Here is a 15,737-nt window from a genome sequence, read left to right as displayed (position 1 = left end):
AAAATACGCCCACTCCATCGAAGTTGACTGATCATTGCTTCAGTAGAGGTAGAGGTCAGACCAGGTAGAGGTCAGACAAAGTCCAAGGCATAGAGATTGTATTGTGTCTACAGTGATATTACTGTATGCAAGTAAAAGTGATGGGATATGTTGAGTACATTTGAGTTAGTCTTCCATCAGAATGCAACTTCTAACTCTTGAAAGGAACAATTATTTCAGACCAAAAGCATCACTTTTAATGTTTCTACCTAGAAGACCCAGGAAATCTACATTCAAACAGAGCATTTGAAAACTGACATTAAATATATAAATAGTTAAAACAAACACACATGGTAAAGTAAAGCTGTGAATATCACCTGATCAAATAAAAATAAATCTACTACTAAAGCACACATTAAAATAAAATGAGGAATAATAAAATGTTTGGCACATGTAAAGCTGAGTTATTCTGTAACTTGTATTGTGTCCAACAACTCAACAGAACCATGAAGGTATCGAGTAACAGCAGGTTTCAACAGGCATTTCCTGCTGCCCTGTGTGAAATATTCAACACGGCCGGGGCCTCTTTACAAAGACGGTTCCTGGGAAATGCCAGGTAATCATATGAGTGCCAGGGAATCAATAAGAGGAAGTTCAAGTAAGTGGTCCCCTAGTGCTTGGCCTACTGCCTGCGCCTCCACCCACAGAGCGTATTCATGTGTCTCCTCCCTCCGCCTCTACTCTGGGTGTGTCCTCAGTGTGATAGGCTGGGGGGGGGGGGTCAAGAGGGACCGCTGCTCAAGTCACTCAGATCTATACAGGTCATTGTCTGTCAAGACTGCATGATGACTAGCCGGCCTGTTGGGGACAGGCGGGGCCTGGTGGGACGGGGGCACAAAGGGCTGGTAGACGCCCACCTCTGCCCCCTCGATCGGGGGGTGTGCCTGCGGGGCGTCTGTGGGTCCGGTGAAGGTTCGGTACACGTCCACCTCCGGGGCTCCGTGGACGCCCGACTCCGCCCCTCTGTCCCTCAGCAGGTGGGTGTACACCATGGTGTCTTCTATGGAGGCGTAGACGTGCGATTCGTTGTCCTCCCGGGACTTGGGGAAGCCGTTGTGGCCCGGCACAAAGCTATTTCCGCCGGGGTTGTAGATGGACACCTGGTGAGCCAACTGTCTCTTCTTCCTGCTCAACAGAAGGGAGACCAACGCTCACGTCACACGACTACCAAGTCCCTGCTATAATGCACTATGACTAAATGTCACATACATTATCTGCTTCCTCCTATAATGGTCGGATGTGCTCACCTTAACACCAAACAGACCGTGGCCAGTACGCCCACTATGACCACCAGCAGGCCAGCCACCGCGCTCAGGACGATGGTGAGAAGGCGGTCTGTAAAACATCAACAAACAGACACAGCCCGGTGAGGCTCCACTGGCTCCTCGTTATTGACTCTCACAGACATCATGGCGTACCCAGACACTGAGATGAGATTAGAGATGAGATTAGATTGATGAACACTGGCTGGAAAGACATCTCTCTCGCCATCTGCGCGTGTCTGTCTCTCTACTTCTCTCTCTGTCCCTCTCCCTCTCCCTCTCTCTCGCTCTGTCTCGCTCCCTCTCTCTCTCTCTCTCTCTCTCTCTCTCTCCCTATTTACCCCGCACCCTTCCATCTCCTCTCTTCTCCCTCTCTTCCTCTCCCACTCTCTCTCTCCCTCTCTCTCCCTCTTCCACTCTCCCTCTCCGTCTCTTACTCTTGTTCTGGTGCAGGGTGATCTGTGTCAGCACGGCGAAGGCCCCTCTCTCCGCCATGCAGTTGGACATGTTGAGGTAGAAGCTCTCGGGGACGGTGATCTCACGGTCGGCCTCCTCGTCCTCCCGCCTGCTGTACATCTCCTCCAGGGAGCCCAGGCTCTGCACCCGCATGCTCGTGTGGCGGTGGCTGCACTTGGGCTGGGTGACGTTGATGAACATGACGTGGGCCTCCATCTTGGGGGGCACGGTGACAATCCAGGAGACGGTGGAGTAAGACTTCATCCCTGCCGGCCAGCCGGGAGTGGCCAGCAGGAGCGGCACCTTTTTCTTTGGATACACCGTGAATATGTACCTCTCTGTGTTGGTGGGGGTAGGAAAATGGGGACAATGAAAAAATAATTACCCAACACTACATATTTATCTTGATTATGTACGCTTACAAACTTGAAGTACTTGAAACAAGGGATAACGTTTTTACCGGATATCTCTTTGCTGAAGCTGATGTTAAGTAAAGGTTGAGAGGAGGGGCTCAGCTCAATCTGTCCCATGGCGGAGGCGGTGACGGACACGTTAGTGTGGACCTGGACTTTACGGATGGCTCCCTGAGGGCAGAACTGGCCTATGGGGGTGCCGTCGTCCTCGGCCACGCTGAGCGTGACGCTGCCATTGCACGGCCGTCCGGGAAGAGACTGCCTCAGGCTGCCGGGAGGGGACAGCAGCTCCACTGTGCCGTGCGGCGGGGGGCGGAGCTTCCAGGTGACACTCTGCAGAGGCGCGGGAAGACACTTCGCCAAAACAGGCACAGTCAGGGGCACGGGCGCCACGGGGCAGTCTGTTAAATTACGACAGTCTGGAGAGTGTGGAGCATTAAAGGAAACAACAGTATATGTCATTTAGTGCCTGGAGAGTGAGGAGGATTAAGTTTCTGTCTTTACAGTACATCTCAGCTACGATCAAGTACATACTGACAAGTGCTACTGTTATCAAATCACATTGTTCACAATCTAAAAGAGAGCTAAATTAATTCATGCCAATTAGTCCCCTTTATTCCAGGCCAAAGGTTAAACTCATGTTTAGTGTACAACTATACCCCAGACACAGCATGAGTGTGTACAAGGTAAGAGACTAGGTACATATTGGGTTAATGCCTGTGGCTACATGATTCAGAGTTCGAGTCACCTATGATTCTGCGGGCAGTCAGTAGCAGCTCCTGACGTGAGCAGTCCTGGAAAGACAGCCGAGAGTCGCTCCCTGGTGGAACTGTGATGTTCTCCTGGATATGGGAGTTGAGTTTCAGCTCACAGTCAGAGCCAGCCTTCGTCTTCTCAATGTGGAGGTAGAGGTCCTTCTCTTTCCTCAGGTCTACACTACACAACACTGTGGGAAGGGTGGGGGCATTCACAGTCAGAAACCCACACACACACACCAACTGACCTGAGGTCATCATTTCATCACCTCATGTCTCTACAAGCCATTGTCCGTGACAACCATTGGAGGACGACCCAGAGAGTTGAGTGTGAATGTATACCCCCAAGCCTGATGGTGTCTCCTGGCAGCATTTCAGACATGAGTGAGCGGAGATGACACAATCCAAGGAACTTCACTGCGTTGGTTGGGTAAGGGGGCTCTGACATGAGGGGAAGGGTTGACTCATAACTCATGACTGTCTACGCACTGACAGAAATGCATACCTACTTGCCTACCATTTCAGTTGTAGTATGACACAAACCGCCAAGTAACGTAACTCCAAAGTACTTCTTAACTCCCATACAAAGGGTTGCTTAAGAAGGGTTCCTTAAAGGACAATGCTCGTTTTTGACAACCTGGACCTTATTTACGACATATAGAGCATAGGCCTGTTGTGTTGTTTTTCACATGCCTCTGTAATATGATCTTTAGAAACGTCTTTAGACACGAAATAGCTTCCTCACTTGCTCCAGCACGCATGCGCACAGCGTGCTGGAGCAACGATTGCGCGCTGTGCGAATGCGTGCTGGAGCAAGTGAGGAAGCTATTTAGTTTCGAAAGACGTTTCTAAAGATCATGGCATGTGAAAACCACAACAGGCCTATGCTCTATGTAAGCACAACTAGCGATTCATCAAGACAGATTGATGAAAACAACCGTTTCGCGGCAGAAAATAGATTTTTAGAAACTGCAAGTGCCCCGACCACCGCCATTACATGGATATACTGGCTCGCGCTGGATTTTAAATTTCTTCTACATGCCTCCGAACTACACCAAAGTGATCTCGTGAGTCAAACGTCTTATAATATGTCGTAAATAAGGTCCAGGTTGTCAAAAACTAGCATTGTCCTTTAAGAAGGTTCTTTATCGGGAAACCCGGCCATTGTCTACAACATACATACCTGGGAGGCTCCTCCTGGTGGTGGAGACCTGGAAGTGCAGGGACAGGCCTGGGGAGCCGGCCCTGGTCTGGTCCATCTCGCAGTTCCTCAGGGTCAGGGAGAAGGAGCCCTGTTTCTGCGCAGGCTGGGTGTCGGCCAGCCTCAGCACCGTGGCGCCGGACCTGGAACCCCCACTCCTGCTGCCGCTGCTCTGGTACTCCACCGCCGGCTCCTTCTTGAGGCAGCGTGGCTGCGTTTGATCCAGGAAGAGAACCGTCCTGTTGTGCTTGGGCGGCACAAGGAACCGCCACTCCATCTGGTCGTCATCGGGGAAACTGTCCGGGTAGTTCGGGGAGAACAACTCCGTAGTTGACACGCCCTCCTGTGGAGCTACCGTGATCGTGGCAAGAGCTGCAGTGGAACATGGTAAATGTTGTCAGCTCAAGAAAAGCATTGTCGTGTCGTGTGTGTGTGTGTGCGTGTGTGTGAGTGTTATAGACTATGACAGAACATGACTAAGAATATCCTCTTGTTAATTAACTCACATTTGATATCCTCCCCAACATCCACGTCAAACAGGGCGGGTATCTTCTGTCTGGCAGGGACATGCAGGGACAGCCTACCCAGGTCCAGGACCTGAGCTCCAATGATGGAGCCCCCTGTGCAGTAGGTCCCGATGGCCACCTTCCCTGTTCTCTGGAAGGCCCAGAGGGTGTAGGCGTGCCGGTCCGGACAGCTCTCCGTGGGCCGGATCTGTCTCAGGCCCGTCCTGGAGAAGTTCAGATGGAAGGCTTGCGGTCCAGAGGCCTTCAGGTCCCAGGTGAAGGTACGGTTGAAGTCCTGGAGAGGAGAAGAGCTGGAGTCTGTCTGGTGGACGTCCCCTCTGCAGGACTTGGAAGAACACTCTGAGGGAGGGGAGTCAGAAGGGGGTGAACACAGGGCTGCGCACGCACAAGGGCCACCACTGAACCACTGGTTACACTGGTAACAATAATAAGGTAGGTGACTCTTTCCAAGCCATTATATGAGGAAAAAAAAAAAGTAAAAACACAAACAGTAGCCTACCCCGGTAACACTCCTGCAGTGATCTATGGAGGTACTAGGCCTATGTAAAGTCCTACACTGCTGATGTACTGTAGCCACCTAAGAACATGGCATTAGCATCAATAGGCTATATGGCTACCTATGGCTCTGACGACTTCCACGGTGAAGAGCTCCTCTGGATTGGAGCAGGTGAACTCAACGGAAACAGCACTGTTTCCGGTCAGCGTCACGGAGGTGGAGGAGCATTTTTTCTTGCGACCTTCACCGGAGCACACATTGCACTTTGACCCCCTGATGCCCCGACTGCTGATGGTGAAGGTCGAGCCCTGGTCAGGGGTGAGGGTCAGCTTGCTTCCCTCTGGACAGAAACACAGTTAACAATATTAGTGGAATGAGAGAGCTGGATGTATTAGAATCAATGAAGTATACCACATTGGACTATATGGAGTCAGAATAGGGTTAAAAGTATTGAGCAAGCCAAGAAATGTTTAGAGCAAGCTAAGAAATGTATAACCGATCTCCTTACTTGCTCAAAATATGCTTCACTTGCTCAAATCATTTCTTCACTTGGTCTGTACTTTTGACCCTATTCTGACTCTATAGGACTACTAATACTGATTAGTCTATCATAGTGTAACCATCAATTACATACTAATTTTAGCTGACATTGTCTAGGCAGACGCTCCAGAGAGTTTTTCTTTGCTTGACGACGTGCATGTGGAGTGTGTTGTGAAAGACTAGTATGAGTAACAGTGGGCTGATGACGACAGCTTGGCTCCACTTCCTGTATGACTAACCGACTCCCACATCTGAGTGGGATCAAACACCAGCACGCTCACCCTCTTCATTTGTGTAAACTCCTCTCTCTCTCTCTCTCACACACACACACACACACACACACACACACACACACACACACACACACACACACACACACACACACACACTTACTTTATAGCTAGTCAAATGTCCTACTGTATATTACCACCAAACATAGAGTAGAGATATTGTCTGTTGTTCATGATATCACTCTTGATGACTGGGAATATGCTTGGTAAAACAAATTGTGTAAACACACTACCAGCCCTTTTCTCTCACAAGGCCAGCAGTTAATGCACAGCTGTCACTGTGGACTTTGGGATAATATTAAGACCACAACAAACCCCATGATGGTCTCGAGAGGCTACAACAGACCCATTCTGGCAATCACAACTGGGGTATAGGACATTTGTGATGACTTACGGAAATTGAATTAGATAGAAATAAATGTGTGGTGACTATTGCACTCAAAGTCTGAAAATCTGAACAAATGAACAAAATTAATATGGAATAGAACAAATGTCTCTTGTATTCTATTATTCATGGGTTTCACAGACCTGCCATGTTGAGGACCTGCATAGGTGTATAATTTGTCTGATTGGCTCTACTGCATAGAATCCTATGCAATCAATTAATTTGAAACATCTGTAGGTCCTCAAAATGGCAGATCTGGGACTACAAATGAAACCCATGAATAAGATGATATGTGTACCAACTAGAGTATCCTCTTGTCTTGCCCCATTGTAGACCCATCAAATTACACACCATACTATTCTTTAGTTGGTAATCTGCTTATATGCTATAATTGATAACAGAATGTGGTCTATTGGCTTGTTAAAAGCACACAGGTACAGGTAGGCTACCATATTATTCATCTCCAACACGTCCCCCTTCGTGGACATCTTTATTTCAGTATGGAACAACGATTTCCTGAGGGTTTGGTATTCCTTATCAATAGCCATCTAAGAAAATTATTAATATTACAATGTTGAAACATGTCCTCTCCCTTCATCATTTTTTCAGTTACTTTAAAAGAATGTGACTTGGCATGAGTCGAATGTGGGCTATACTGACCCAACTATGCCTATGAAGCCTATGGCCTGAATTTGTTGGAATAAGGTTATAACCTATTCTCTAACTTCTTCAACGACAACAAAGTATTTACACAATTTACAATATTTAAAATGTAGCCTATCTACATGTAGGCTAAGATAAACTACAACGTCTCATCTAGTAGAATAAATCATTCGATATTCATCTTACCTGATACATCGAACACGGTGGACGTAAGAATTCCCCAAATCTGTACAGCAAAACCGATTGTTGATAAGAGCATACTGCAATTTTTAGCAACAAAAATATTATTTAAAATATATTTCTCTGAACACACGCTGACATCGAGCGAACTATGGTTTTACCGTAATTGAGACTCTCCGTGGAGTTCTTTCGTTCTGTGTTGAGGGGTATTTCCTGTCTTCCACAGGTATGCTACGCAGGTAAAGGCGTTGCCATTTTGACTGAACTGACAGCTGGTATTCTGCCAATTTATGCTGTCTTGTCGAAAATGCTACGATAGCGCGTATGGATGTTAACTATGTAATAGTATCAGAATATTCTTTCGATATTCTTACAGTAGCCAAGAGGTGTAATGTAAGAACATTATTTGGTAGCACATCATAGGTAGGCTATATCGACAGAACATTATTGTAGCCCCTTTCGGGACTGTACGTACGGCCGTTGGACGAGCTATACCGCTCTCTACAGTCCCTTGTCCCTCCATAGACCAGCTGTCCTAAAAAAGATCTCTTGCTCTTCTAACAAATGGCGCTTCTCAACAGTGTCGCAGAGAAATGTCAAAGATAGGCCTACTCACTCACTCAGGGGGGTTTCACCATAACTGGCAGTGGGGTAAATTGCTAATAAACATGTTCAATAGACCCTGTCAGTGACCCCTCCGGTTTGTTTAGGGGGGAGTTCCACCACATTAGCATCACACTGTTAATTCCCATAGACTTTTTTGTGCGTAGCTGTAAGCCAGCGCACCAAAGATAGTGTCTGTCGGGTTGTCATTCCCTCCCTCCCTCCCTTACTCCGTTGGATGTTGACCTGCATTTCACTGTTGGCACCACAAGAGGCAGTAGTCCCAGCACACCAAGCCCCCAGGATTCGAAATCTAAAGTGAAGCCCTATTGAACCGCGCCATCTTGGCTAAATTTGTAGTAATTTGGCTATTTCCGGTGACTTTTGTTCTTGCGCAGTTGTGCTTTTCTGTCCTACGCGCGTCCACGTTCTGTGAAATGCAATGAAATGAAAACCGGCTTGCATATTAACCTGTTTTTGTCAAATATATCCATTGGAGACATTATTTTTTATCCAGGCATCTTAGTTTTAAAAGGTTAATTATAGCTGAACATGTTTTGTTTGCTAGTAGAAGGTATTCATTCCATTCGCGATAACGTTATTGCAGCCAGGCTAAATTCCTCCAGGGAGCCAGTGACAGGCGAGTTGAAAAGCTTCACTCCCCGCCAGCAGGAGCTTTGGCCGCTGCTGCCGCATCTCGGATAGCCCGCTGAGTTCGTGGCTGCTATTTCACATTCGCCCTTGATCAATCCCAATACCGATCCATTTAATCGAGGAATTTGGAAAATAACAAAAAACTTTTTAAATTCACGTTACATTGGGTACCTTTAATAATCATTACATTAGTCATTTAGCAGAAGCTTTTGTCCAAAGCGACTTACAATAATTTAATTTAGCATAGGAAGTCAGTGTACTGTTACTCAACAGAACTCACAAGTGTATCTCCTTTCTAAACAAGTGACTAAGCATAATCTAGTGCTAAAGGCAAAGTGCAGAGCAAACTAAAAATACAATAGTTGCTTAAGAGGGTGGATCCTGGTAATACTTCTTGAATAGGTAAGTTTGGAGCCTGCGGCGAAAGATGGGCAGCGACTCTGCTGTCCTTACGTCAGTGGGAAGTTAATTCCACCACTGCCGTGCCAGGACAGAAAAGAGGGCCTCGGAGTGACGGGTCAACTAGTTGCCCCGAGGTAGCAGAGCGTAGCGTTCGGGAGGGGGTGTATGGCTTGATGATCGCCTGGAGGTAGGAGGGAGCTGGTCCTTTAATTTCCCTGTAAGCCAGTACCAGTGTTTTAATCCGGATGCAAGCTGCTACTGTGAGCCAGTGTAGAGAATGGAGAAGGGAAGTTGTGTGGGATTGGGGTTGGTGAACACCAGGTGAGCGGCAACTTTCTGGACGAGCTCCAGAGGTTTAATGGCTGACGCAACGGCCCCAGCAAGGAGAGATGCAGTAGTCCAGTCAGGAGATGAAAAGGGCCTGGATGAGCACCTGTGCCATTTAGTCAGTGAGGAAAGGGCGAATCCTCCTGATGTGGTAGAGCAGGAATATGCAAGAGTGTGTAACTGATGTGATACTGTATGTGCCAAGAACGACAGGTTGGTCATCCAGGGTCAAACCCAGATTCCTCGCAGTCCGAGTTGGTGTCACTACTGTGTTGTCAATGGTGATGGCTAGGTCGCAGTATTGGCAGCCCTACCCCGGGAGGAACCGCAGCTCAGTCTTGTCTAGGCTGAGCTTGAGGTGGTGTGTCGCCATCCACTCCGAGATGTCAGCCAAGCACACAGCTATGCATGCTTCCACTTGTATGTCAAAAGGGGTAAATGACAGGACCAGTTGGGTGTCATCGGTGTAGCCGTGATAGGAGAAGTCATGCGAGCGAATGACAGAACCCAGAGATGTAGTACTATAGAGGGAAAAATGAGAGGATCCAGGACAGACCCTTGTGGAACCTTCATAGTCAGACTGAGTGTTTCCAACATTGACTCTCTCCATGTCACCTGGTAGGAGTGGCCCGTCAGGTAGGATGCAAACATAGAGCATGCAGAGCCAGTGATGCCTTTGTCCTCAAGGGTTGAGAGGAGGATCTGGTGGTCTACTGTGTCCAATGCTGCTGATAGGTCTAGGAGTATCAGGATGGAGTAGGGAGAGTTTGCTCTTGCCGTGTGGAGTGACTCTGTCACTGCAAGGAGGGTGGTCTCTGTCGAGTGGCCAACCTCGAACCTGGTCCAGTAGTTTGTTACGAGAGATACAAAGACAGTTGGTTAGATACAGCCCTGTCTAATTCGTAAAGATGAATCCTATAAAGAAAAGAATGTGTGTTTTCTCTGAAATAGCTCTCATCCCCCAATGTCATCAGCAGCCTTTGAGCATGGTGTCACTGCTCTGGAGCAAGAACACTGATTCATTTGCATGGTCCTAAAGGTTCCTCAAGTAGAAAATCAATCCCCTTTTTATTTTTATTGTCATACAAAAGTGATTATGAGAAAATACTTTCAACAGAGATGATCAGTAAATATGATTAGTTTAATTTGTGGTCTCTAAAACAGAGCTGCAGTCATCATCCAGGCGAGCGTTAGGTCACGTTTAGTCAATGCTGCCATGGCCAGAGAGGCTTGCTTGTGATGCGAGTTGCCCTGAGTCTTCCAGTCTGCTGCCCCGCTGCCCTTCCAGCTGAGCCTGCAGCCCACCACTCAGGGCACAGCGGGGCAACATCAAAGCACTCACTTCTGACGACCCTCCAGGCTATTACCAGCCAAGAGAACCATGGGAGAAAATGTCAAAATGGTAAATGGACTGCACTTATATAGCGCTTTTCCACCTTAGCGGCACTCAAAGCGCTTTACAATGACCTCTCATTCATCCATTCACACACAAATTCACACACCAATGGCGGCAGATGCCATGCAAGGTGCTAACCTGCTCATTGGGAGCAATTTGGGGTTAGCTGTCTTGCTCAAGGACACTTCGACATGTGAACAGTCGGAGCTGGGATTCGAACTGCTGACCCTTCAATCATTGAACGACCCGCTCTACCAACTGAGCTACAGCCCCAAAGAATTGGGAGATAATATAATCCGAAACAATATGGTCATTCAATTAGTTTTTATTTGCATTTCCATCCATTTCCAACATCAGAATTATGTAGACTACATTGTGATGCACTACAGAAAATTTGTTTGTTTAAATTATTTGAAAAATAGCATCTAAATCACTGTTATTCTACTGAACAGTACATTGCTGAATGCGTCAGATTTGATGAGCTGAAGACTTCATCTTCTCCAGACTCCTCCATTTTACATCTTCCTCTTAGCATTCATATAGACGGTTGATCCTCAGGATGTCAGTGTCGGACAAACCCTGTCTCTGGCCGATCCACACATTGGCGTTGGGGATAGGGGTTATGGTCTCCTTTCCATACGGGGTGGAGAAGGCAGTTCTCCCATAGTGCATGATAGAGGAGTAGTCATAGGGAGTGTCCAGGTTGATGGTACGCTGCTTGTAAAAGTTGTAGGCTATGCTGGGCTCAATGTACTCCCAGTTGATCTTGACGTACTGGTCACGGTCACTCCTGGTCTGCTCGTGCTGGAAGCCCAGAGCGTGGAGGGCCTCATGTTGAATGATACCGTGGTAAAGACAACCGCGTCGTGCGAGAGAGAGCACCTGCTGACCTCCCACTCTCCCAAGAGAGGAATAGCAGCCATCTCTGTTCTCTATGCTGATGTAATCTTGCTCATTCTGACGGGGCACAAAGCGAATGCAGGTTCTGGACCGGATGTCGTCCAAGGCGTAGTAAATCCTCTTCCTCTCATAGAAAGAGAAAACGCTGCTCATTGTGAAAGGTACCGTCACATGCCCTTCAGAGTCTTTCCTCCACCTGCAGTAGTCGTTCCAGCAGGACATGGCATTTCTGGTTCTCGGTACGACCATGTCTCCCTCCAGAAGCATCTCACTGGAGCCGTTGTTGGTGTTCAGAATCATGCTGCTGATGTCTACATCTACAGCTTGTATATCATCAACCAGGATCTCCAAGAGAGGGTCGGCCTGGGAGAAGCCCAGCAGCAGCAGCAGCAGCAGGAGGGAGAGAGTGGGGCTGGTCTTCATCTTCAGGGTCTGGAGATTCTCTAGATGGCTCCTTGGTCCTGGAGATGCTTTGTTGAAGCTCCTTGGTCCTGAGGCTGGATGTGTGAGCCAGGTCAGTCCTGGTGTTTTATAATCTCCTCTCCAGGTGTGTCTGCAGGGGGATTAAGGGTCTGGGTCTTGGCTAATAATCCTAAATATACATCTAAACATGTTATACAGTTAAACATAGTATAATCCCCACTGGTCAGTTTAGAACCTGTCATGTAACACAACCATTTGGTTTAGTCTGAGTGGAAGAAGTGCAATAAGACATAATGTTGTTATAAACTATCTCCATTTCTTTTGCTTTTGCACCCCTCCCTGCCACTATTTCCATAGATTACAAATGATGTATTAACCCTTAGGAGTCACCTATTTGCCAGATTCTGCTATTCAATCACACTGGCGTGATCAGGGACTCCCATACACTATTATATTTCCACTTGAAAACCAATTCCTTATGTATGTACAGTACTATGCTAAATGTGAGAAAGATGTAATATGAGTACTACAGATATTTAAACAGTGGACAGGACCCATTTTGTCCATTGGTTAGTGTGATGTACTGCGGTATGTAAAGGTTGGTTATAGACTCATATCCTTTGATAAGTGTAGTAGGTCCTTTGATATGTGTAGCAGGCTGCTGCGGATGTTCTACCAGTTTGTGGTAGCCAGCACACTGTTCTTTGCCATTGCCTGCTAGGGAGGCAACACCAAGTCAGGGGAGACAAACAAACTCGAAAAGCTGGTGAGGAAGGCCAGCTCTTTCATGAGGCAACAACTAGACAGCCTGGAGGCTATGGTGGAGAGGAGGATGAGGGACAAACTGAAATCTATCCTGGACAACCCCTCCCATCCCATCCTGAGCTGTGGCAGATGGGGAGCACATTCAGCCAAAGGCTCATCCCACCCGGTGCAATACAAAGCGATTCAGGCGTTCCTTTGTGCCAGCAGCCATCAGAATCTATAACAGTGCCTGAGTGTTGTGGAGGTGTGCATGTATCTATGTATGAGTATTACTATAAATATCTATACAGTCTGTATGTACTGTAGGTATGTATATATTCTATACTTTACACATGCTGTATGTATGGATGTATATTCCTTGTTCTATTTTATGTTCATTCGCTACTATTTGATTACGACTGTAAGATCTAAGAAATATCACATACAAAACCAGGCCAGGTCCAGCATGGCTTATGTGCGTGGCTGGTTTGTTTCTGTTCTGGGCTGACTTTCCCACAGGCACCGTAGCGCTGCGTTCATCGTAGCGCTGGTAGGACAGAAGCTAGACATGCTACTGAAATAGCTGTGAATTGAAATGACATGAAATAATGTCTGATAAATTAAGATAGGTCTTGTCGTCTGGACACATCAGTTCCAATGCTTCCAATGCTAATCCAGCACAATAAGAGTGGGAGAGCCAGTTAGCTCATGAGCTCACAACAACAACTAAATGGCGGAAGTTTTTGAGGATAGGCTGTGTGTGCGAGTTGGTGAGTAACTGCCTTGCAAAAAATGTTCTGTCTTCTTCTGCATTTGTTATTGGTGGCGCACACTTCAATCACTGCACTCGCTACCGCCACCGCTGGCAGGCGGTTGGTAAGGCTTTTCACACGCCATACTGAAAAAGGAAGTTATGGCAATGTAGCAGGTGAACCAGTTGAACTGAGCTGTGCACTCCAGGCCTTGCTGACTGTCATCACACCTTAAAGGACAATGCTCGTTTTTGACAACCTGGACCTTATTTACGACATATTATAAGACGTTTGACTCACCGAGATCACTTTGGTGTAGTTCGGAGGCATGTAGAAGAAATTTAAAATCCAGCGCGAGCCAGTATATCCATGTAATGGCGGTGGTCGGGGCACTTAGAATGCAGTTTCTGAAAATCTATTTTCTGCCGCGAAACGGTTGTTTTCATCAATCTGTCTTGATGAATCGCTAGTTGTGCTTACATAGAGCATAGGCCTGTTGTGTTGTTTTTCACATGCCTCTGTAATATGATCTTTAGAAACGTCTTTAGACACGAAATAGCTTCCTCACTTGCTCCAGCACGCATGCGCACAGCGTGCTGGAGCAACGATTGCGCGCTGTGCGAATGCGTGCTGGAGCAAGTGAGGAAGCTATTTCGTTTCGAAAGACGTTTCTAAAGATCATGGCATGTGAAAACCACAACAGGCCTATGCTCTATATAAGCACAACTAGCGATTCATCAAGACAGATTGATGAAAACAACCGTTTCGCGGCAGAAAATAGATTTTTAGAAACTGCATTCTAAGTGCCCCGACCACCGCCATTACATGGATATACTGGCTCGCGCTGGATTTTAAATTTCTTCTACATGCCTCCGAACTACACCAAAGTGATCTCGGTGAGTCAAACGTCTTATAATATGTCGTAAATAAGGTCCAGGTTGTCAAAAACGAGCATTGTCCTTTAATAGGAAAGATTCAAGAGATTCAAGATTTCTTTATTTGTCACATGTAACATACGTGTACAGTCACAGTGAAAGGTTGCTGCCGACTCCAAGATTATGCTCAATAACAGAGACTCCAATACTCAATTTACAAATTACAAATTTACAAGTTACAAATTTACAAATGACACAATAAGCAGGCCTACAATTTCTATACAGTATAAAAAGGGTAAAAGAAGATACATATCGGTCTGGATGTGAGTGTGGTATCTTTTCCCTGACCGCAGCAGAGAGAATAGCCTAGTCCATTTCCTGGGTGGCTGGGGTCTTTCAGGATCCCATTGGCCTTGGTCTTGCATCTTCTGGTGTAGATGTCCTCAAGTTGCCCCCCCCCCCCCCCCAAGGTAGCCTGTACATACAGCTGACCGCACCACTCTCTGTAAGGCCTACCCTAATATTTTGCACAAAAACAAGTTCAATATCAGTCAGAGAGAGAACGTGAGAGCTCAGTATAATTAGTATGCGTCAGTGCTGCACAAATACTATCGTATTATCAAATATAGTTAATAATTGTTCAGTTCATATGCCCACCTTAAGACTGAGCCCTAGGGACGGGTCTGTTTAGTAGGCCAACAGACATTTCTATTGTATTCACATTTAACATTAATGATCTTAACATAGGCCAGTTTCAAGCTTTTTTCCCCCCACACTTTTTTTCACACCACAAAAGGTTATGGCTTCTATGACACTTAGCCTAATTTGCTATCTGTTTGAATTATTTGTGAATCATTATGTTTCAAGAATGAATGAGTTAGCTCTGCTAATGTGACAGTTGTGAATGTGTGCGAATAAGCCTAGCCTATTGGTTCTTTTTTTTTTTAAAGTATTAGGCTACTTATTGTTAAATATGATGAGGCTATACAATATATATATATATATTAAAAAAAACTTAAAAAAAACGTATGTATTGATAGCCTAACCAAAATTTAGAAATATTTTAAACACTTTCCCAAGGACCCCTTGTAATTATGCCACGGAATGGTTGCTAACATCCCATTTGTATTGATTAGTCAGAAATCAGTCAGTGGACTACAAATGAAAAGAAACATTTATTTTCACTAAGTTTAGATATCATACAAATAAAATCTTAGCTAGAAAAATGTAACAGGATGCTGTAAATATTGAGGTAAATATGTGATACAACTTCAATATTTTGGTCCCAAGCCTAGCCTTTACGTGTTAAAATATACTTAATCTTGACATAAACTATTGGTCAATAGGCTACACCCCATTACAGCACAATTTAAACTTCCTATGCACAGTCCTATGCACAGTACACACCACACTATCCTGAATATAGATACATAAATAGATAGGCTATAAAAAGT

General features: G+C 46.1%; 2 protein-coding genes across 2 annotated transcripts; both read right to left on the bottom strand.

The window, feature by feature from the left end:
- Positions 1-782: 782 nt before the first annotated feature.
- On the bottom strand, positions 783-6,514 carry cdcp1a (CUB domain containing protein 1a; the record flags this gene model as incomplete). The annotated part of the gene is made up of 9 exons (XM_084444546.1): positions 783-1,167; positions 1,287-1,374; positions 1,739-2,095; positions 2,218-2,589; positions 2,919-3,116; positions 4,109-4,498; positions 4,633-4,992; positions 5,271-5,489; positions 6,508-6,514. 9 exons carry the CDS (start codon positions 6,512-6,514, stop codon positions 783-785), a joined length of 2,376 nt encoding a protein of 791 aa, XP_084300672.1.
- Positions 6,515-11,117: 4,603 nt separating this feature from the next.
- On the bottom strand, positions 11,118-11,912 carry LOC311314706 (hatching enzyme 1.2-like; the record flags this gene model as incomplete). The annotated part of the gene is made up of 1 exon (XM_084445160.1): positions 11,118-11,912. The coding sequence occupies one exon, from the start codon at positions 11,910-11,912 to the stop codon at positions 11,118-11,120; it is 795 nt and encodes a 264-aa protein (XP_084301286.1).
- Positions 11,913-15,737: the final 3,825 nt, after the last annotated feature.

Source organism: Borostomias antarcticus (assembly GCF_949987555.1).
Source record: "Borostomias antarcticus genome assembly, chromosome: 10".
NCBI lineage: Eukaryota > Metazoa > Chordata > Actinopteri > Stomiiformes > Stomiidae > Borostomias > Borostomias antarcticus.
Note: the sequence above shows the minus strand (reverse complement) of the source record. Positions and strands in the feature narration are given on the sequence as shown.